General features: G+C 41.4%; 2 protein-coding genes across 24 annotated transcripts in view; both read right to left on the bottom strand.

Moving 5' to 3' along the window:
• Dlg2 (discs large MAGUK scaffold protein 2) overlaps positions 1-23,836 on the bottom strand; it is a 1,899,378-nt gene that overhangs the window by 214,281 nt on the left and 1,661,261 nt on the right. Inside the window, exon 1 of one of the 23 annotated variants that reach the window (XM_051148941.1) lies at positions 8,942-9,302. The exons of 21 other annotated variants lie outside the window; for them this stretch is intronic. The gene's annotated coding sequence lies outside the window, so the exon portion shown is untranslated. Of the gene's footprint in view, positions 1-8,937; positions 9,303-23,836 lie in introns of those variants that run through there. One more of the 23 variants, XM_051148940.1, reaches the window with a different exon arrangement.
• Positions 18,669-19,774, bottom strand: LOC127192347 (60S ribosomal protein L23-like). Its single transcript, XM_051149647.1, is given in 3 exon segments — positions 18,669-18,815; positions 18,817-19,094; positions 19,711-19,774. Coding segments are annotated over 3 exon segments (489 nt in total).

Here is a 23,836-nt window from a genome sequence, read left to right as displayed (position 1 = left end):
TATAAGAAAGCAGGTTGAGCAAGCCATGATGAGCAAGCCAGTCAGCAGCACCCCTCCATGGCCTCTGCATGAGCTCCTGCCTCCAGGCTCCTGCTCTGCCTGAGGTCCTGTCCTGACTCTTTTTGGTGATGAACAGCAATATGGGAGTATAAGCTGAATAAGCCCTTTTCTCTCTCTCCAGCTTGCTTTTTGGTTATGGTGTTTTGTCACAGCAATAGTCACCCTAGGACACCTACCATGTACCAATTGTTAATGATTCTGCCTCAGTCGGCCTACCTTTGGTGTCATTGCTCACCTGACAGACAATACTTCCTACACATATGTACAACTGAATGTTTGAAGCATGTGCGTTATGCTCTGACTAAATCACCCCATCACTGAGATTGCCTCTATCAAAAGAACCTAAAAGCCCAAGCCACTCTCAGGTCATTAGAAAGGAGTCCTTGCAAACTCAAAGAGCAGGGAATCGCCATCCTGTGTGATACTGCACACTCAAGAAGACAGTGAGAAAAGCCAGGTGATGCCTACACTTGCCTCTTTCCTTAGACAACGATGCACATCCCTTGCCTTTTTAATGACTGCCCTCCCTCCAATCCATTCTGCTAGTGGGAAAAACATGATTTTATTCCTTAATGCCACAACTGATTTGTTATTGTTGTTGTTGCTGCTGCTGCTGCTGAAGATTATTTAACTGGTCTTACCGCCTTCCCACTAAACAGCAAACTCTACCTGAACTTAAGCTCCTTCTGTGATTCGGGTCCCCCCAAATAACTAGGGTCCCCCAAAGACTTGAGGAGGCTCCAGCCTGTGGAACTACTCTCTCTTCACAGGACACTGTCCTACTTTCCTGGTCATTGTTCCCTTCATCCACTCTTTAGGGCTGAGCTCTTGAGCCTTCATCTCCCAGCCCAGGCACTTTTTCTCAGGGAGCCTTCTTTGACCATCTTGTCAATATTAGGTAAGGGTTTCTTTCCTAGCAGCTGAGAAGGTTGCATGACATTAAAAATATTGAATTACAATGGCCTCTGCCCTCCCCCCCCCCCAGCCCTGCCCCTAACAGGGTTTCTCTGTGTAGTTCTGGTTGTCTGGACTCACTCTGTAAACCAGACAGGCCTCAAACTCAGAGAGATCTACCTGCCTTTGCCTCCTGAGTAGTGAGAATTAAAGGTGTGCACCACCATGTCCAGCTTCAATAACCAGAGTCCATGCAGAGGCCTTGTCTGATTTTACTATGATGTTTCAGCACATGCCTGGCACACATGGTCACAGGTGCTCACTAAAGATATGCTTAACACTCCATGCAGGTCTCTGCTCTAAATGCTGGGGTGAGCTTTTGTTAGTTGTTTTCCTTTTTGTCTTAGTCTCTGTGGGAGTCAAATTTCCAAGCACTGAGACAGGAGAATGAAGAGAACAGAATTGTAGGAATTGGCTGCAAGACACAGAAGTCCTGACAAGTCCTGGGGTCCTTACCTGGGTTTCTTTCCTTTGTATCTTGGCTTTTCCCACATACTTTGTGAAATTAATACAAGCTACTTGGCTTTTCATTTATATATGTCCCTTGGTAATTTTGTAAGGAATTGGCAATAAGTTAATCCACAGTTTGGTGGTCTTCGCTTTAGATTTACAGATGCAGCTCTATAGCCCCACATTCCAAATTCTTGGGTTCAACCAAACTTGTATTGAAAATATCGGGAAAAATAAAACTGCATTAAATGCAGACAGACATGTTTTTTGTGTTATTATTCCCTAAACAGAATAAAATGACAACTATTTACATAACATTTATATTGTATTAGGTATTAAAGGCAATCTGGAGATGATTTAGAAGCCCATGGAGGGTCAGAGCAATGGTTCAGCAGTTAAGATCCCCTACTGCTCTCCCTGGTTTAGCATCCAACACCCACAGGACAGTTCATATCCATCTGTAACTCCACCTGCAGGACATCCAATTCCTCTTCTGACCTCTACAAGCTCCTGTACACACATGGTACATAGACACACTGATATGCATGGAATTAAACAAATATTTTTAAAAGAAGTATGTAAGTGCATAAGAAAACAGAATGGAGGTTCCTAAAAGACCACACACACACACACACACACACACACACACACACACACACACACACACACACCTATCTCTCCTCTCCCTCTCTTTCTCTTTCTCTCTCTCTTAATGTGTATTGTGTATACAAAAGAAATGAAGAGATATCAAAGAGATACCCATGTGCTTTACTTAACAGCCCTATTAATAAAAGGCTACAATGTGGAAATCAACCTAGGTGATTATCAACACCTGAATGGATAAAGAAAGCATACAAAGGAATATTCGGCGATAAAGAAGCATGAATCCTGACATTTGCTGCAAAGACTGGAGGGCAGTATGTTGAACAAAATAAGTCACACACAGAAAGGCAAGTTCCACATGTTCTCTCATATGTGAAAAGCTAAAAATGTCAACCCAGATATAGAACAGTGATTACTAACATTGAGGGATAGGGGAAGAGGGTGACTATCAGGAGGCTGGATCTCATCAGTGCATGCTGTTTGCACACATACAATATTTATATAAAAAACACATTGAAAATAAAGTATATGGCAGGATATGCATAAGCTAAATGGAAACACTATGCTGTTTCTAAAAGCAACAAGAGGGTCTGCAGAACTGGTTGTCTGAGGTGGGGAGTAGTCAGAGAGCCAATCCCCGGTGGATCTCAAGAGGCACTTTGCTTTAACATGAACAGCATATTATGCCTATGCTTGGGTGTACATGAGCTGTTGTCAATCTTTTCCAATTGATCTTTAAAGTGGACCCCAAAATACTTGGTTATATATATTTTTCATTCAGAGACTTGAACACTGAGAATTCAGGGATGATTTGCTTTTTAGTAGGGAGCAGAACATTTTGGAAAATGTCTGCTTATTTCTAGTTCTCCTTTTTTTTTTTCCTTTTAACTCACTGCACAGACGTCTCTCACATTATCTTCAAGACCATGCTGTTTGTTTATAAGCCTTTCTTTTCTATTGGAGTTCAAGCCTCTTGTAAAGAGAGCCTATATCTCACTGTTTTTTTCCCCCTTATTTGTTATTTATTTTAAATATATTTTTATTTATGTTTATGTGTCTGGATGTTTGTCTGCCTGTATGGTGCACGTGGATGCTAGGAATTGAACCCAGGTACTTCGGAAGAGCAGTCAGTGCTCTTTACCACTGAACCATTTCTGTTGCTCTTTTTCTCCCCAATTTAATAGCCAATATCTGTAGGCATACAAAAAAGCATTACTGAAAGAGTTGTGCTAGCTGTATGGCTACTCTGTCAATCATGTCCTCAGGTTTACTGTCAGGGAACATCCTGGTCATGCTATTTACTGGAGAGAAATCTCAGCATCAAAAGAAACTTAGATACTTTTAGTAACCATTACTTCTTACCCCCGCCCCGGTACTAGTAATCCTAGGCTCCACCTAAACATCTTCAGTGACTTGCAGCTCCCATCTTTTCAAGAAAGGGCAAAGCAGCAGCCAATATTAACAAGTCCTAGATTTGCCCCTTTATGCTACAGAAGAACAGAGTTTGCACACAGCTGGCCCCCACCATGACACCACCAGAGTGACTTGAGTGACAGCAACACTCGGCCATTTCACATGCAGATTCATCAAATCTAGATGAATCAAGGTTTGGCTTTGGCTTTTGTAGTGGAAGGGCGACTTAAATGTCTTTTTCAAATGAACAAACTCTCCTAGATATCAGTGCGATGCAAAATGGTTGGGGACGAATGGGTTACTTACTGCACACCCTACAAGCGGCAGCAGCAGCAGCAGCAGAAGCAGGTTTCATAGGGGCTTAGTCACAGGGCTCCATAGTAACACCCAGGCAATGAGTAGAGAGGGAAAAAGTGAAAATAAAAACAAAATCAACTGTTCAATTAGAGCAGATGGAGAAAAACACTGCATAAGCTAATTGATTATAGCTATCGTGACAGCTGATTACAGTGTCTGCCTGTATAAACACAGGGGGAGAACCACAAAAACCCTCCTGGCACAGTTTGGCTGCCTTCATGAACTATCCTTCAAACGGATGATGTCATATAATTTGGCCCATTCTGGTAACAGAGTGAACGCATTGATGTGGCGATGTACAGGTAGGGCTGTTCTGCTGAACACAAAAAGCTAGACAGCTTTATGGCCTGTGGTTCGGGATGCCCTACGTTAGCCTGGCATGATGTCATAGGTCTGTAACGGCACAGCCTCTGGGATACATCTGGTTTTCGACACAAATGACTTCATAGTTAGTGACATTGCTGTTGTGCCTACTGACCCGATGCTAAAAGGAACCATCCATGTCCAGGTAGTCCTTAGGATGGGATTGTGAGCCTGACCTCACATCCTCTTCCCCATTGCTTCTGGTATACATTGTACTCAAGGGCATCAGACAACTCCATCACAAAGCTTTGGGAGGCCAGAGGAAGCATAAACAAAAAACTACAGTGCAGTAAGTTAAACCCTGAGAGTGTTCTAGGGACACGGCTCTGCACAACTAGGAGCAAAAAAGAGGCTTTTGCAAATAGGTCTGGAAGCAGATACCTAAAGACATCAGACATACAGAAATGAAGAAGTTGCTCTAGGATCCCAAGATGCTCAAAAACAAAGCAAAACAAAAACAAAAACAACAACAACAAAACAAAACAAACAAACAAAAAACGTTTCCTTGCAACTTCTTCCTCTGGTCCAAACATTGCCGACAAACTGAGTGAGCACATCCCAGGCTGCCAGCTGTGAAAACGGCTTGGGGGAGTGTAAGCCAACATCACGGCAGATGACAGGCAGCCTGGTGAACAGAGAAGGCCGCCATGCTGAAGGAAAAGTGGGACGAGGCTGCTGCAGCATTCCGAGCAGCAAGAAAACCTGATGTGGCAAGCGAGGAAGAAGGCAAGGCTGCAGAGAGCAAGGAAAAGGAGGATGGAGAGGGCGAGGAGGACGAAGTGGGCTCCAGCACACTGTCTTTTTGCTTTTGTTTTCTCTTATCAGGCATTTAACCTCCTTATGCCATATGTAACTCACTTCTTTTAAACAAAACTGGTGAAGTGGAAGGCTGTGTGTGGGATTTATTTTGAAAATATACAACATGCTTGGTTTTGGTTTTTTTTTTGTTTTTTTGTTTTTTTTGTAATAGTCAATACGTTGTCAATTGCATCATTAGATAACCTCTTATGGGTGGGCATTTCAATAACTGCTAACTTTGCATGCAATAGAGCAGACACTTTATGTTGCCATGTCCATTTAAAGCAGGTTCTTGTGGATGCACAGCACACAGCAACGTTCTATGGGGATGGCAGCTGTCTCTTCTTAAGTGTCTTGGCCATGCCTTATGGGAAATATTTGTTCTATTTTCTAAAATATTGTCCTATAATTTTGAAAGGAAAAAGTTGAGACTGCGACTGTTTTGTTGACATTGGTGAACGCTCCTAACACACCAATTCAATTAAAACAAACAAACAAAACCAAGATTGGCATCTATCTGCGCATGTGTAAGTAGCTACAATCTTTTCTGATTACCCTACTTTCAGTCTGTACCATATATTATTTTACAGGCACTGCCATTTTTATCTTGGTCAAGCCTCTCAAAAGCAATGGGATAGAATCACAGCAGCCTGTAATGTTTTGCAGCCTCTCATCTCAGCAGACACTAAACTAAATAACTTAGGAAAGCTCACGGAGCTAAGGAAGGTGCCGACCCTAGCCTGAGCCCATGTTCAACAAAATCTGCTCATACATTCAATAAACAGCAGCTGCGGCCTTGCCTCCCAACTCATGGCCCGTACTGGAGCTCAGAGACTACTATGGAATTTGGGATTAACTTTGCATCCATTCATCAGCCATTCAAAGGTTTTTGGCTTTGTTGTTTGTTTGCTTGCTTGTCTGTTTGAGACAAGGTTTCATGTACCCAAGGATGGCCTCCAACTCACTTTTGCCTCCTGAGTACTAGGATGGCAATCATGGACTACCACCATTGGAGGTAGACACCATAAGAGGGTCCAGCATCTGAGACCCTTTTATTCTGACTTCTTCTGAGACTGGAACATGAACTGCCCTCCCTGAAGGTAGCATTCATGCAGCCTCCTCTGCCAGCGGCGTATACCTCACTCCTGCGAAAAGAGACTGATCCAAACAGGATGCATGCTAGAGAGTAAATGCATTTAGATGTGGAGGGCTGAACACTAAACAAGGGTAGATGAAGATAAGGAAGGGAGCACATGGGCCTGGGTCTTCAGCATACGAAACAAGAGTGTTGGAGTTCAATGGCTTGTCCCAAGGTGGATTTCAAAAGAGATGCTCTTATCAAGTACCCCAGGGGCCTCAGTCAAGGCAGAAACCTAAGGAGATAACAATGGAAGAAGGCCTGCAAAATTCAGATTGGCGTGTGCAAGAGCTTACTCACTCGCAGGTACTTATCTTTTAACAACTGCAGACACTTTTGAGCTTGCAAGACTCTAATATGCATGGATTTCCCAACTCAGAGTTTAGCTAATACAAGCTCCACCACAATACTGTTTAAACCAGCTACAAAAATACCTTAACGGTGAGTGAATGCATAAGACATAACTTGTTTCTAAGCACTCTGTTTCAGCAGTTACTACCTAAACCCACATGTGTATCCGGATTGGCAGCGGATTGCTCCCAGATTACCAGTTACCTAGCCTTCCTTATGCAGTTTGTATAGGGGAAAAAAAAAGTCTCCAAAATGACATTTTTTGGAAAATAACTAGCTCAAAGAGACATTGTACTAAGCAAGACAAAAGGTTACACCCATGTGGGTATGACATTCGTACAAGATGATGGATTGCTGACAATAAATTGTTGAAGACACAGCTGACCATGGGGCAGTTGCTTTCCAAGAAGGTCCAGCTATACATCTGGAGGAAATCAGTCAACACAAACTTAGGAAAATGACTGAGGATAAAGGGGCTGTCAGTATCCTTAAGGAAATGCCATGAGTTCGAATTAAAGGAACTGCAGCTGACTTATAATATTGAGAATATAAAAAAAGGAAAGATTGAAAACTGATTGAGACTTTCAGAACGTCTGACAACTCACTAACGCACATAAAAGAACTTTGTTTGGCATCAGGCTTTATGGCCAACCAGAAAGAACAGGGAAGCACTAAATTATATTTCTGTTCAAAGGCTGAACCACTTTAATTGTGCCATATTTCTAATATTTTAAACAATGTACTAAGCAAAGACCAATGCTTTTTCCCCAGTACCTTATATGTTTAAAACAAACAACACCTTTTGATGAATTAAGGAAAAGCAAGCAAGCAAGCAAGCAAGCAAGCCTGGAACAATCATGTTTTGCCAATGAAAATTACAATGCCGTTTCCATGGCCACAAGAGCCAAGTAGGAAAAGACACAGTCCCTGCCCCTTTGGTGGTCTCAGAATAATGCTCAACACCTGTGGTTAACTGTGCTCCCTTACAGAGGGTGCTTGGCTCAGGCTACCCAGTCACACTTTCCGGGAGCTGTGGGAAGGGTTTGATAAAGACCGGCATAGAGAGAAGAAAAGCCATACTGTCAGAGACAAGCTCCCCCAAGCCTGAGGAAAATCCTTTCTCCTGCCCAGAGCTGCAAGTCTGCTATCTCACCCCAGGGGAGGGCGAGGAGAGACTCAGGGCTGGGTTCTAAAACAGGTTATCAGCTGTTATGCCAGATGCAAATTAACTATCATCAGAATGTGGAGACACAGGTTAAGGCTCTTTCTTAAAAAAACAAAAAACCAGAAACTAGACATGCTAACAAGTGCTACCCTCAGCCAGCTTGTGTGAACCGGGTGCAAATCTCTAAGTCACCAAAGCCATGGAAACGCTAAACATCTGGCACTGCGAGGAAACAGAGCTGTACATGCGAGGACATGGAATACACACTCAGCTTTAAGAGCAGGTGGTGATGTTAAGCCCAATACATGCATTACATATCATAATTTCTCCATCATAGAGCAGATATGCCTTTTTATTTGTGCCCTTACTGAAGAAAATGTGGGGTGGTGAGATTGGAGTGTGAATCCCCTTCGAAAGGCGGCTGCTAAGGGGTAGAAATCTCCTTGGGACACCTTCTCCACCCTTCCATTTCAAAATTAAATGACATAAATTTATCCCAGAAAGGCCGCTGCTCAGCCCCACAGTTTGACTCTTGAAGTAACAACAGCAGCAAAACAATTTGTTGGGTTTTGCTCTGTCAGGCACAATGCGGAGGGCTTTACACGGGAGGCTTCTTTTGACTCTCACAAATCTATGGACTGCGTTATCATTTCACAGATAAGGTTGGCTGCATAACGTGGAATGCAGGTAGAGTGACCTCAGGGGACATTCTTAACTACTAAGCTAGGGTTGTTAATCAATTGTTGTCGGCAGATCTCAAACTTTATACTCCTAAACAAGAAACCATACTTAGGGGGGAGTATCTTAGAATCCGACTTTGCACACGTAACTACAGTGTCTAAACAACCATATAAAACAGAGAACATCATCCCAGTTTTATAGAGAACAAAGCTGAAGGCAGTAGAGTTCAGCGATTTTTCAAAGTTGCATTAGCTGATGACTGGTAAAAGTAAGACTCTACATTCAAGCCTATCTGGTTCTTTTGGACAAGGAAACCCGCCTTCTTGAAAGACAGCTGACTAGCCTGTCCCCAAGCAGCATCTGACTCCACTTTAACCAGGCATGCAGCAAACAGTTGCTCTGAAATCAGCGTGGACCCAGGCATTTCTGGAACCCGTTTAAATCTGCGGCAAGTTTCACATTCCTAAACACAGCAGGTCTTTCCTCCCTTCCCCCAACTCAGACACACACACACACACACACACACACACACACACACACACACACACACAGCGCAAGTCTATGCTCACACGCACAGAGAAACTTAATGGAGAAGCAAGCTCACCCACAGCAGTTTGGGGGCTGTTGTGTTGAGACGGAGGAGGAGAAACTTCGGTGACTGTTGCTTTCTTAGAACACAGACAGCAACAGACAGGGTCACAGAGCAGCGGCCGCGGCAGCAGCAGATGCCTGCAAACAGCAAATGCTGAGAACTGGCAAGGGCCGCTGTTCTAGGAAGGCAAGCAGGAGGTACAGCCGTGCTTTTTGCATCTCAGTGGCAGTCATTCCCTCACCCGGTCTGTCAGGGCCACTAAGGCTGAGAAAAGCAAGTCGGACCTCTCACCCGCGTGCCTTAGACAGCTTCCAGGGCGTTTCGGCGTAGCAAGCAGCTGGTCGCAAACTCAGCTGCATGGCGCTTGCCTGGCGGCAGAGTTGCAAGGCGGAGGGGCGTGGAAACTCACCTGGCGCGCACACACCTGACACCCGGCTGTTGGCTAAAGCCTCGTAGGAGTGGAAGCAGGTGGGGCCACCCTCCCAGTGTCACCAGAGAGCTGGTTTGAGATGTTTTGCAACACCAAAGGACCAGTTTCATTCAGAAATGGAGTATCTTCTCCTGTTGCTAGAAAGAGCGCTTAAAGTGAGAAATAAATTACTTTCCAGGTGTAGAAGGTCCTATCGCCTCTTCTCCCCACTCCCACCTTCTTTTCCTCATCTTAGAAGAAAAATTTGTTAGCTGTGAAGGCAGCCAGCTAGGGGAGCCAAGACGAAGTTTATCCTTAAATCCCAACTCACTTGCCAGGAAGCTGGCTGTTTTTGAAATTCCGATACTGAAGTGCCGGGAGCTGTCCCCTTTATAATGGAGATAATAGTAAACATTCCAGGGCTAGTGTTAATTCTTCACCTGGCTAGCAGGAACCTCCGAGCCCCTCAGCCAGGAAATATCTGCCACCAACAGCCTGAAGTGAGAAGAGCATTCAACAAGAGGAAGAGGGATGAGGAACTTCACTCATTTTACCTGTTTTGTGTGGGGAAAACCACTCACCAGACTAAAAGAACCCATCAACTGGAGATTTAATTTATTTATTTAAAAGTTAAAAAAAAATAATTTATTTGTCTTTATTTTATGTGCATTGGTGTTTTGTCTGCATGTGTGTCTGTGTGAGGGTGTCAGTTGGCGTTACAGACAGTTGTGAGCTGCCATGTGGGTGCTGGGAATTGAACCCGGGTCCGTAACCACTGAGCAATCTCTCCAGCCCAGAGATTTTTATTCCACCCTCACCATTCAGTTTGAAGTAGGCAATCGAATGCTAGTTCAAGACTCGATTGTTCCAAGCTTTTCTCCGTGTTTGTTGTCCCTTCCTAAAAGCATTTTCAAAGCATACTTTTAAAAGGGTTCTTGTTTTTTGCCTGTTTTTTGTTTTGTGTGTGTGTGTTGGGGGGGGGGGGTTGTTGTTGTTTGTGTGTTTTGAGACAGGGTTTCTCTGTGTAACCACCCTGGCTGTCCTAGACTGGCTTTGTAGACCAGGCTAGCCTTGAACTCACAGAGCTCCACCTGCCTCTCTACCTCCCAATCAAGACTCAGGATTCAGATGCTGGAGTGAAAGCCTGCTAGCTCAGAAGGGCAGAAAAAGCACCCAGCTGACCTTCCTACTCAGCTTATGTTCCAGAAGGAAAAGCTCTTTCTCCTTCTCCACTCTGTCTTAAATACTCATCTCTCAAAGTTCCCAAGAGCTCTTGGGTTAAAGGTGTATCCTAGGGCTGAGCCACACCACAACAAGAAACAAACAAGTTTTTTTTTTCAGCTCACAATATTGGGGTTCACAATGGGATCAAATATCCTGCAACAGACATGAGTTACATAGACACTTAGCACTAAACAAACTAAATTTGAAATCTTTAATAGAATCCTGAATAATCTCCAATTACTTGGAAACTCAATAACACTTTTCTGTAAATAGTAAAAAAAGCAAGGCACAAGTATATTAGGTTCAACGACTGCACCATGAAGCACCTTGAGGTGTAGGCAAATAAAACAGAAGAACCCTTTCTCTCAAAGCCAGAGGCTGATAACACTGTCACTGGGTACAAATCTGGCAAGGCTGCATCCCTAGAGACAATAGGGGAGAAATGGTGTGTCCCCCAACTTCTGGTGAGTCTAGACACCAATGGCATTGACAGTTCCATATTCTCCGTCTCCCCCATGTCTGTGTGGAATCCCTCTTGCTGCTTGCCATGATCATGCTATGCCAATAAGTGCTGGGATTAAGGATTCTTGTTTTGACTGAATGGTTTTTGCATCTTCTGAAGACTAGACTAGTCGTGTGCTGGTTGATTGAGCTGCTAATAAGTGGAGCCAGATGTCTTGAACTCAACTTGATGGGAGGCTGGGCAGTACATCTTGTCCTCCCCCCCACACCATATACATTATTTTAAATGTTTGCTTTAACTAATTGTTTGCTTTAATTAATTTGGTCATAATGGTTTAAGTCAGGGGTCTGTCTTCTCCCATCCTTGAGATTAACAATTGTTTCCCTGACTTCCTTCTTATCAGGTACTAATCTGAGGTTTGTTTTGATCTTGTTTTCCCAATTCCTTAAAATGTATCATTGCCATTTACCTGGAGTCTGTCTTGTGTTGGATCTCATAAGTTTTGATATATTATGGCTTTGTTTTCCTTCACTTCTAGAAGTTTTTCAGCTTCCTTCTTGATTTTTTTCAATAACCCATTCCTAATTCAATATGTGTTGTTTAATCTTAGTAAATTTTTATATTTTTCTGTAATTGTTCTTGCTACTGATATATGGTTTTATTCCACGGTGGTCAGATAGAATACAAGCAATTACTTCAGTTTTACTGTATTTGTTGAGAATTGCTTGGTGTTGTAATATGTCATCTATTTTAGAGACCATTCCATGGCCTCCTGAGAAGAATGTGTTTCCTATAGTGTTTGGGTAGAATGTTTTGTAGATGTCCCTTAGGCCCATTTGATTTATGATGTCATTTAATTCCAATGTTTTTGTGTTTAGTTTTTGTCTCACTGATCTGTCTGACGGTGAGAGTGGAGTATGAAGCTACTGACCATTGCTACAATGGGATTAATCTGTGCCTTTTTATCTAGTCGAGTGTGTTTTATGAAAATTGGATGGGTCTGTGTTTCGTAAACTTCTGGCTTATGAAGCCTGTTGAGAAGTCAGCAGTTTGTCTGAGTAGCCTGTGTTCATTGTGTGATGTGGTCTTTTGCTCTAGCAGCTTTCTATATGCTTTTTTGTTATGCATAGTTACTGTTTTAACTATAGTAAAACACTATGAGTTTCTTTTCTAGTCCTACCTATTTAGTGCTCTGTGAGCATCTCGCATTTAGACTGGCACCTCTTTCTTTAGATTTGGGGATTTTTCTTTCAAGATTTTATTGAAGCTTGTGATTAACATAGTTTGCCTTTTTATGGTGTCTCAAGGATCTTGCATGTTCTTTCTTGATTTTTTAAAAAAAATTATCATTGACCTTGACTGAGTGACTCAGTTCCTCTATGTTTTCTTCAAACTCTGAACTTTTGTCCTCCATTCTACTGGTGAGGCTTTCCACTGAATGCTTACATTGAAGTAGCATTTTTCCTGTTTAGACTTATGTCCAGGGCACCAGGCGCTATACCCAGACATCCTCTGCAAAGTGAATGCTGTCTACAACTACAGTCACTGTCATTCGTATACACTCCATGAAAACAGAGTATCAGTTTACCAGGACAGTTATTCCTTAAGGAACAATTGGTTGGGGAAGTAAAGGGACACCAGTAGTGCTGTGTATATTAGCATGCTAGTTGTTGTGGATATGAGTAGAGAAATAAAGAAAATGAGAAAAACATCACAGTAGGATTGGTGATCAGCATTAGTTTGCTAGAATGGAAACATGGAAGGGGAGACATACACAAAAAATGAATGGTAGAAGCAAAAGAAAAAGAAAAGGTGGGAAGGGTGGGATGTGGGAGTTTTGTTAAAGTTAGAGTGAAAAGAGAGAAAGATATACACTGAAATACCATGATCTCAGGAGGTGGCATCACAGAGACTCCAAACTAGGCTAGCCCTGTCCTTCTGAGAAAGGAAAAAGAAAGACAATAGGGTTGGGGGGGGGCAGAGTGCGGGGCAAGAGGTGTGACTAAGGTGTGACTAGTGAGGGACCAAGGTGGCCTGGTACAATGACCTTAGATTTTACATAAATAAGGAAAATCTGTAAACTGTGCAGGACAAAAAGAGCTGGGTGCAGACTGGAACTGGGGCCATATTGTCAGCTGACTCCCTTACCTCATAGGGTGCTCTGGATAGAGGCCAGCCAGAGTTTCATTGCAACCTCAAACATCAAATAGCAGCTGGGAGTCAAAGTATGTGTACAGTCTATATGCTCAGATGGTGAACCAGAGCTAGGGTAAAAGTATGAGTCCCAGTGCGGGGTGTGTGTGTGTGTGTGTGTGTGTGTGTGTGTGTGTGTGTGTGTTCCTTTAAAAAAAAAGATTTATTTATTTATGTATACAGTGTTTTGCCTCCATGTACAACTGTATGACAAAGCAGGGCACCAAATCTCATTCTAGATGGTTGTGAACCACCATGTGGTTTCTGGAAATTGAACTCAGGACCTTTGGAAGATCAGCCAGTGCTCTTAACCTTTGAGCCATCTCTCCAGCCTGTGTGTGTGTGTTTCTTTAAAGCAGTATGAACTCCAATAATAGTTCTAGATGCCATGGAGCGTGATGAACACTGACACAGACTGGGAGCAGGAAGTTAATGAATTCCTGCAGAAGGATGAAGGCCTGTGGATTGATTTGCTCTGTTGGGCACATGTTATTTGACCACCATTATGAAATCAGTTAGCTACAAGTAAGAGTTGATCTCTGGGGCAGGTCAGTTAGTGGAGACTGCATGTCAAGCTGCCTTAAAAAGAAACACAGCAGTCAAAAACTTTTATTACAAAGTGATTTCTCTTGAGGCATCCTGAAAGCATTGCCCTCTTTGGCTCCTATAAAACACTAATGAAGCCTGCAGATAAAAGTGCTCCCCTGCCCACACATGTATATATCACTGTAGACAGGCACCTTGCTGCTTTCCAGGCACTAACATGGATGGAAAGGCTACAGTTGGGCGTGATGGTACTTGATTGTAATGCCAAGATTGGAGACTAAAGCAGAAGGTTCGAGGTCATTCTTCATAGTGAAAAGCGGGACAGAAGAAAAAGGAAGAGGAAGAGGAAGAGGAGGGATAAAACTCACAAAATAATTGTGGTGTCATTGCAAGTAACTCCAGCTCTATTACTTTGCGTCGAAAACTTCTATTTTTCTCACTTGTTGGGATCAAGACTGGATGAGTCCTCTGTCCACCGAGACTGGGGTTTTCTATTGTTTTAATGATGTAGCCACACTAGCTCCCACTTCCAACCAGAATAGGCATATTTTCATAGTCACTGCATAGAGAATCTGATACAACCCAATCGACAAGTCAATCTATTCTCCTGAGACAGATTAGGAGGGTGAGGAGACGCTGAAGTAATTGTTAGTCCATAGCCACTCTCTGCTGGTCTTTTACCACCTTCCAGGCTTAATGTGGTTTACAGAAAGGCTCAGTGAAAGCATTGCTTCTGTAACTGATGTGTATTCTGACAGCTGGAAGCTAGCATCACCAGTGACTTTATTTCCCCTTCTTCTCTGCTGGCTGCCTCTTCCTCCCAGATACCCTCAGGATTTCTTTGGAGAGCTCCAACATTCTTTGCATCATATTGGATTCAGAAATCTTTCAGAATCTGCTATCTTTGTTTTGCTTTATTGAGGCAAGATCTCACTATGTCTCCTTGGCTGGCCTGGAACTGACTATGGCAATACTGGGAAATATGGAGTCTTGGTTTAATTCCTACCTTTGCCAAATTCAACTGGGTAATTTTAGCTAAATAATTTTCTAAGTCTATCAAATTTCATATTTAATGGGATCAAACAAAAAGATATGTTATGCAAAGTTCAAAGTTTAGTATAAACACCAAATGTCACAGCAGTATTGTATATCTAGGTTTTAGACAAATTAATAGACATTAAAAGAACACGAAGCCTTTTATTATGTATAGCCCAGTTAAAGCAATCTAGGTAAGAAAATTCAGCTTCAAACCTCAATTCTATATTCAATCAAATATCCAATCACACCAATTCTCCCTCCAAAATGCTTCTCTGCTCCATCTAGCCCTTACTGTTGTCACTGTATTCGCACAGGTCCTCTCTCAATGTGTCTCCTTTTTATTGTTTTATTTTCCTTGCATGTAAGCAGAATTTTTCAAAAAATGCTCATTGGGTCTTGTGTCCCCTCTCCTAGAATTTTTTTTTACTGATTTTCTATTAACTACAGCAGCAAGGCCTTGTTCTCAGTGAAGAACACTTACAAACTTGACATACAGAGATGGTGACATCTGCTCTTACCTTCTTCTTGGAAAACATGATGGCGCTGTTCTGCCAACCTTTTCTTTGTCTAGCCATTCCATCCATTCTTCTAATACATGCTCAGACACCGCTGCCTCTGGAAGTCCTCCTGAACTTCCCAGGCTGAGCTAAGCGTCACCTTATGAATCCCACAGTATCCCTATCAGCATCTGTCACAGCACCCTGGGTTGTTTTGTATCCTTCTTTGGCTCAAGGCACCATGAATATAACTCAGCCTAGCATTTTTGGCAGCTTAGTTGCAATAAACACTGAAGAGACATTTCTGATTGTGCCCAAGTATTTCATAGAAAAGTTTGAGATCAAATCATTTGATTTTCACAGTTACCTATTTTTATATGTAATTAAAATATGCTTAATAGTAACCAATGAGCGAATTCTTAAAGGTTACTGATTTGTCATTCAAATTAGTGTCTTACTAGTGTTCATTGAAGACTTTAATTTGGTATGGCCCTGGGAGGTTAGGTGCCATATGGCATTTGGGTACATTGCCAAATGTTTTTATTTTTATTGAAAAATTTTATTTTATTATTATTATTCTTAGAATGTAAAACACTTACCACTTAGCCAGTTTCAGGTCACATTATAAACCTGTTTTGGAAGGCACTTTCTTTTTCAGAAGCAAAGGCTTTTGGATAGGTGATTTTGAAATTTCTTAGAAAGACAGACAGTCTGTCAGACAAGATTGATATTTGGGTTTATAGTTTCCAATGACCATCTCAGATACATAATTTCTCTCTGCAGACAATGCTGATTAATAAATAAAACAGAGGCTGAAGCACCTTAGCAATGAAAGTCCACTCTGTATATGGTTTAGTGATGTTTTCATTGCATCTATTTTTGACAGTGAGGCTGCTCTCTGAAGTGTCTGTTTCTTCTTTAACATATTTTTTAAAAGAATAAAAAAAAAAATCCAAAAAGCATCTAAACTTGAATACCACTTTTGTCTATTTCACGCTATACAGAGAAGACGACGCTTTAAGGGTGACTCAGGCTGCAGAGAAGCGATGCCAACATAACCCAGTGCTGGCTAACCACTTCCCTATGGATAGTGATATCTGGTCTCCACGTATCTGTGTGGGACAGAATTTGGGACACCATGGGTAGTGCAATTCGAAGATATCTATATAGGCCATGAGGCAGAGAGGGCTCATCTGCCAGCCTCATTTTCTTAGGAGAAACAGAGTGTGAAAGCACACTCTCTAATCTTTTAATCAAGTCATGGGCCACAAATGTAGGACTCAATCACATCTGCACAGATGAAAGAAAATCAATTAGCTCATCAAAGCTGTGCTTCTGAACTAAAGTTTTAGAAGAGATCCTAGAAGGTGCATTATCTCCCAGACTCAGGATTTGAGGCTGTTAATACAACTCTTTCATGAGATGAATTATTATGGCGTTATCTTTCCCTATCGTCCCATGGTTGCCTAAGGAAAGCACACATAAGCATGAAGAAAAAGTAGATGAAGGAGAAGAAAATAGGAGACAAAAGCAGGGTTTATGTTTTAAAACCATGCTTTGATTAATGTCACAGAGCTTCCTCCTCCATTTTTTTTCTCCCTTTCTCCTAAGTCATGCTTTCTACTTAACACGCTTCTCAAGTATCAATATGTTTAGTAGCAAAGAACACGTGTGTAATCTCGGGCAACATACTGTTATGGGTTGAGGATGAAGTGTGCCCTAAGGCTCCCGTGTTGAAGGCTTGATGATCAGCTGGTAGACCTAGTAGGCGAGACGCGGTTGTATCTCGGCAACTCTGACCTACTCAATGGGCTCTTCATACTAATCGATTCTAACACATCACATGAGTCCCTCACTTTGCTTTTTTAAGGCCAATTACTTACCTTTCATGGGTACTTGTTTTCGTTTGTAATTAAAAGATGTTAACTAATAACCAGTGATTGAATTATTAAGGGTTATTAAATTGTCATTTGAATTAGTGTTTTACTAGTGTTTAATGAGGGTTTTAATTTGGCATTATAATAGAAGGTTAGGTGCCATATGGTATTTGGCTATGTTGCCAAATGCTTTTACTGTTAGTATTTTTACTTTTTAATTTCATTGTTATTATTCCCAGAACTCAAAACACTTACCAATTAGCCAGATGCCCCAAATCAATTTCAGGTGACATTATACACCTGCTCTGGAAGGTATTTTTCAGGTACCAAATCTCTTGGAGAGTTGGTGGCATTATTGGAAGATGGTAGAAGATTTCACAGGTGGGGTCCTATTGGAGGAAGTTGGTCATCATATTGGTCTTGGGGGCTACACTTTATCTCTCCTCCTTTTTTGTCCCTCATTTCCTGTCTCTCACGAGGTGAGCCAGCCCATGCTTCCCATTAACATGATTTTCTGCTTCACCTTGCCCAGGCTGAGAATCAACTGGGCCACCGTGAACTAAAATCTCTCAAATATTCAAAGAAATACTGATCCCTTCAGCTTGTTCAGATGTTTTGTTACATCAATGAGAATCTGAATGATACACATAGGTTAGAAATGTACATCAACCAGAATTGTACTCCTGGCCCATAGTTAACTCTAGGTAACTGATAAGACTAATACAACGAATGGATTAATACATTAGACCTGTGACTTAGTATTGATTTGACCTGGAGGTTTCAAACATTATATCAATTGATTCAATTAGCATTCAGTAATTTACTGAGTATTTTATTCAAATAAGGTTATTTTTCTATGCTTTTGGTATAAATGATTAACAAAGTCACAGAAGTCTTCCTGCTTATGAAGTATATAGCATAATGGCTAGAGTCAGTGTTTATGGCCTCTGATCACGAGCCATTCATGTATATCAACTTGGAAAATGACTACTGTTGTAGGCGGCATACTGAAGGTTAAACATAGGTCTTCTGCATGAGCGTAAGCACTCTATTCATTTAGATGCATTACTACTTCTTATTCTTTTTGCTCTGAAACAGAAACTCACTAATGTACCTAGGTTGGGCTTGAACTTGCAACCCTTCAGCCTCCTAAGCAGTTCAAATTACAGGTTTGCAACATGGTGTCTAGCTGAGTAGCTTTTTTAAAAAATATATTTATTTATTTATGATTATATATACAGTGCTTTGTTTGCATATATACCTGCAGGCCAGAAGAGGGCATCAGATCACATTATAGATGGTTGTGAGCCAATATGTGGTTGCTGGGTATTGAACTTGGGACCCTTGGAAAAGCAATCAGTGCTCTTAACCTCTGAGCCATCTCTCCTAGCTGAGTAGCTTTTAATGCCATCTTGTTTCTCTTGGTCTCTGCAGCTTTTTTTTTTTTTTAGAGCAAAGACTCTTTTGTGAATATATTTTACAAGTACACCAGAGAATCATGCGATGCTGCCTGCATTGGCTGCAATCTTGGGCCGCAAGTCTGCATACTCCTTTGCACCTGGACCTGTGATCGCAGAACCTTTCATCTCGCCTTTATTGTTTACTGTGACCCCTGCATTATCTTCAGAATAAAGAAACACCCCCATCTTTTCTTTGATATGACTTTCATTGTCGAATTATCACAGCGGGATGGACCATTTTCCTTAACTCTGGTTTGCCCTTCTTAACTGTGGCCATCACCAAATCGCCCACACCAGCTGCATGAAGCCTGTCCAGCTGTCCTTTGATTCCCTTCACAGAGATGATATACAAATTTTTGGCTCCTGTATTGTCAGCACAGTTGATCACAGCTCCTACTGGGATACCCAGGGAAATTTGGAATTTCACTCCAGAGGACCCCAAAAACGTCCTGGCTTCGACATCTTGAGCACCAGGAAAGAGTCAGACCTCTGCAGCTTATTAGTCAGAGTCTTTCATTGACTATGTCACCTTTCTCTCAGAGCAGCACTTTCTCCATCAGTAAGGCAGGGTTTAGAAGTTTGCTCTGTCTGTACCACAAGGTTGTGAAGAATAAGTCATGCTAGATGCAGCCTGTGTGAAGTGAATCTCAGGTTTCTTTCAACTTCCATGTGATGCAAATGGTTTCTGTAGAATCCAGTGTTTTTTATATTTATATAATTTTGGAGATATGGATAAAATATAGGCTATCTTATCTATCTGTCTGTCTGTCTGTCTATCATTCTGTTTATCTAGACAACATCTCTCCACATAGCCACGGCTGGCCTTGAACTCCCCGAGATCCCCCTGCCTCCCAATTACTGGGATTAAAGGTGTGCAACTCTATACTGGGTTTAACTCTTTTATCTTTGAACTAACCTACAGATGAGGAACTTCTCTCCTCTAAGTGCCCCTCATTGTCCTAGGTATTTTTCCTGTATTCTAGTGATGGACACTTAGTGGGTCTTGAAAAGGGTTGGTCAAGGTCATTCTTGAGTTGCTTTTCTGGATTTATCACTCCCAGTCTCTCCAGTTATTCACCTGGTGGTTCTGCCCTACAGTTGTCATGGCTGCAGTCATCACTGCCATCATTGTCCTTCTCCATCTCGATGATAACTCCTCCTCCTATTCTTTTCTTCTTCTTAACCATTTTTTAAAAGCTAGGTTCTCATTGTGTTGTTCAGGGTGGCCTTACATGTAATCCTCCTGCATCAGCTTCATGGGTGGGTGCTGGAATTGCAAGTGGACCACAATGCCTGGGTTATCTTCCTTTTCATCTTCACGTCCATGTCTGTCCCCCTTTCTGTTCTCTGTTTGCTTTTGGTTAATAATATTCAAGGCCTTGACCCAGAAACTGGAGGGACTGAGAGGTTGACATTGATTAGCTTCGGAAAAATAGTTCCTGATGATGGAAATTTCCCCTTCCCTGATTAGTCTTTGAGTAAAGAAATTCTAGATCAAGGTCAGATTTCAAAGGTCTATGTTTTTCAGGAGTTTCAAATGTACCACCGCAAATTACACTGTACTGATGTTATAATGCTATCAAGCTACCATTACTGTGTTTAAGGAACCCCACATTAAAAACTGTTTACTATCCATACTGATGGTGTAATTTTCTAAGTTAGATTGTCTGTAGATGATAGGAAGTCAGCACATAGCCAGGAATTCTTTTCTAAATGCTTCTAACTAGAAGGTGTTTCCTAGAGATAGACACTAGTCACTAGTCACATATGATTTCTGGCATTAAATTTTTTTTAAGTTTTATTTATTTACTCTCTCTCTCTCTCTCTCTCTCTCTCTCTCTGTGTGTGTGTGTGTGTGTGTGTGTGTCTATGTGTGAACAAGCAAACCACAGTGTTTATGTGGAGGTCTTGCAGGGGTCATTTCCCTCCTTCTAGCACATAGGATTTAGGGCTCAAACTCAAGTCATCAGGCTTGGCACTAAATGCTTTGTAGAAGGAGCCACCTTGTTAGCCCCTAATGGCACTTGTATCTATGAAACAAACTTGTCAAGGACAGCCACTTAGGCTTGCTTTGCTAGACAGACAAGCTTGGAACTCGTTTAAATTCGGTCCTAATTTCCCGTGCCTCAATAGCAGGAGGCAGTCAGATTGGAAAACCATACTTTGCATCAAAGGGCATGGAATTCCCCATCATCAATTATCACTAACGTTGTCATCAGCTTACTCACCTTTATAAATTTTGCTCTCCTCAGAGGTTCTGAATCCGCCTAAATGCCTCGAAATCATATCCTTTATACCAAATCTTGCCAAACATATTACTTAAGCAGCTCTAAGCTCATCATTTCGTCTCTAGCATCATCTACCACATGAGCCATGAGAACAACTATATTATTTATCCTATCCATTCTCATTGCTACCAGGTATGCTTTGAACTTGTAAATCATGCTAGAATGAAGAACTATGCTTTTAAATGTAAACAATAAAGTTTGTAAAGTAAAATATATTCCATGATGCTAAAGAAAGAGATTCTAAATCTTATGTTAAAATCAATTTACATTAAAACACTTATCTCTAGAGCTGGAGATACGGCTCATTGTTTAAGAATACAGACTCTTTTTGCAGAGGCCTGAGTTCAGTTCCCACACATCAGGGCTCACAACTGCCTGTAACTCCAGCTCCAGGAGATATGGTACTCTCTGACCTCCTCCTGCACACACACACACACACACACACAGACACACACATTCAAATATGTAATAACTAGAAATCTTAAAAATGTTTTTAAAAATTTTATCTCTAAAACAAGAGAGAAAGTATAAGCCATAGCAACATATGCACACCTTTGATCCTAGTACTCAGAAGGCAAAGGCAGGCAGATCTTTGTGTACAGAAAGCTCCAGAATACTCAGGGCTACATAGCAAAACCCTGTCTCACAACAACAACAACAACAGATCTAGAACATGCAAGCTACTACAATTAGGAAGGAAAAGAAAGTACAATGCATTACAAAAATGGTCAAGAGAGTGGACAGTAGAAGATATTCTAATTGCTGATTAAAATTTGAAAAGAAGTTTCATTTCAAATGCGATAGTTATCTAAGAAATGAAAATTAAGCCAACATTAGGTTTCCCAAAACGATAGTATAGATTAATTTTCCCCATTCCTTCATATCACAGTTAAAGTCCTTGCATAAAGAAACAAAAACATAGAAAAAGGCTGAAAGACAGAGGGATCCAATGTCACACTGTTGGGCCTCTTGAGTTCACAAGTGCTAGAAAGAACAAAAGACTCATATGATGGTATAAATTAACTTGTACTTTGAAAAACTGTTTAGCAATGCCTCCTAAAATATAGTCATCATTCTACAAGTTTTGTTCCTAAATAAATACATTTGTACCCAAAATATGCAAAATATCAAATATCATCATCAAGTACCAGAAATAATTTCAATGCCAATCAAGAATAGAATATATAAATAAAATGTGCTATTTCATACGATGAGTCCTATAAATAAGTGAAAATGAATGAACCATAGCTATACCTAATAACATAAATAATATTCTCAAACATTAAGCCAAAAAGCTAGACACAGTAGAATACATAGTATGTGATCATATCTGACACACAAGAGAAGCGCACTAATCAGTGGTGTTAGAAATTCAGATAGTGAAACTGGGCGCAGTGGCGTATGCCTGTAATCCCAGCATTTAGGGAGGCAGAGGCAGGCAGATCTCTGTGAGTTTGAGGCCAGTCTGGTATACAAAGTGAGTCCAGGACAACCAACACTTAGAAAAACTCTGTCTCAAAAAACAAAACAACACAAAATTCAGAGAGTGTTAACCTATGGTAAAAAGGCAGGGTGGGTGGAAATAAAGGGGTAGGTACTTTTCTATCTATATAAGTGGTGATTACATGGGTATATTAAGCATATAATTACATGAGTTATATACTTTAAATTTGTATATTATCCTGCCTGTATGTGACATTTCAATACAATTCACAAAAATGGTACAATTAAATATACTTTTTTTGTCTTTCGGGCCACAAATAATATATATTAATGATGAGAAGTAAACACTCCCCTGTGTGTGTGTGTGTGTGTGTGTGTGTGTGTTGAAAGTACTAGCTAAACATATAAACAGACTCCATCTTAGACCTGTTCTCCATCTTAGCACATAGGCCATCAGTTCTGAGAAAACAAAACAAAACAAAACAGCAAAACAAAACAGCAGAACAAAGAGACCATCCATAAGCCAAGGACAAACAGATGTTCCCATTCCCAAGATAGGTTTACCACTGTTGCTGACTCTCTGTTCCTTATCACATCTGCTGACTACTGCCTTGTAAAAACAATGAGCTCATTTGGTACTGACCAGTCCAGATAAGACTGCCCTCCCCTTTCTGTACATGCCTTTCTGCTTATGGCTTTTTTGCTTTTAAAAGACTATAGCAAGCTTGCTCTTCATTGCAGCTTCAACTCCTGTACTTTTTTCCCTTGGATTTTCTTTTTTCTTTGGCTGACAATAACTGTCACCTGGAAAATAAACTTTTTTGCTTGACTACAGGGTGTCCTTGGTGTTTCATTTACATGACTCCAGACCCAACAGTGGCAGAGGAAAGAAGGAAGACAGAGAAAGAGAGGGAAAGGGAGAGGGAGAGGCAAAGGGAGGGAGGGAGGGAGGGAGGAAGGGAGGAAGAGAGAGAGAGAGAGAGAGAGAGAGAGAGAGAGAGAGAGAGAGAGCATGTGTATGCACATGAGCAATTGAGTGTGCATGTGCACTCATGAAAAGACCAGATAAGTATGTCAAGTGTCTTCCTTTATCGCTCTCCGCCTTATTGCCTTGGGAGATCTCTCACTAAACTGGACCCTCAGTAGTTACAGGCACTTGCAGCTGTGACTCACGTTATAGGTGCCGAGGATTCAAACTCAAGTCCTCATGTTTACAGAGCAAGTGTTATTTCCGGTTGAATCAACTCTCCAGTCTACTACCTAAGAATATTTTGTTACTTTTAATCATGTATATATACATGTGTCTGTGTAGGGGTAGGCACAAGTGTGTGCAAGTAGAAGAGACTAGAGGCATCAAATTCCTCTGGAGCTGGAGTTACAGGTGGTTTTAAGCCACCCAACAAGGGTGCCAGGAGTCGAACCTTGGTTCTCTTAAAAAGCAGGACATGCTCTTAACCACTGAACCATTTCTCC

The sequence above is a fragment of the Acomys russatus genome, chromosome 7 (genome assembly GCF_903995435.1).
Source record: "Acomys russatus chromosome 7, mAcoRus1.1, whole genome shotgun sequence".
Classification (NCBI taxonomy): Eukaryota; Metazoa; Chordata; class Mammalia; order Rodentia; family Muridae; genus Acomys; species Acomys russatus.
This window is presented reverse-complemented; position numbering and strand designations above follow the sequence as displayed.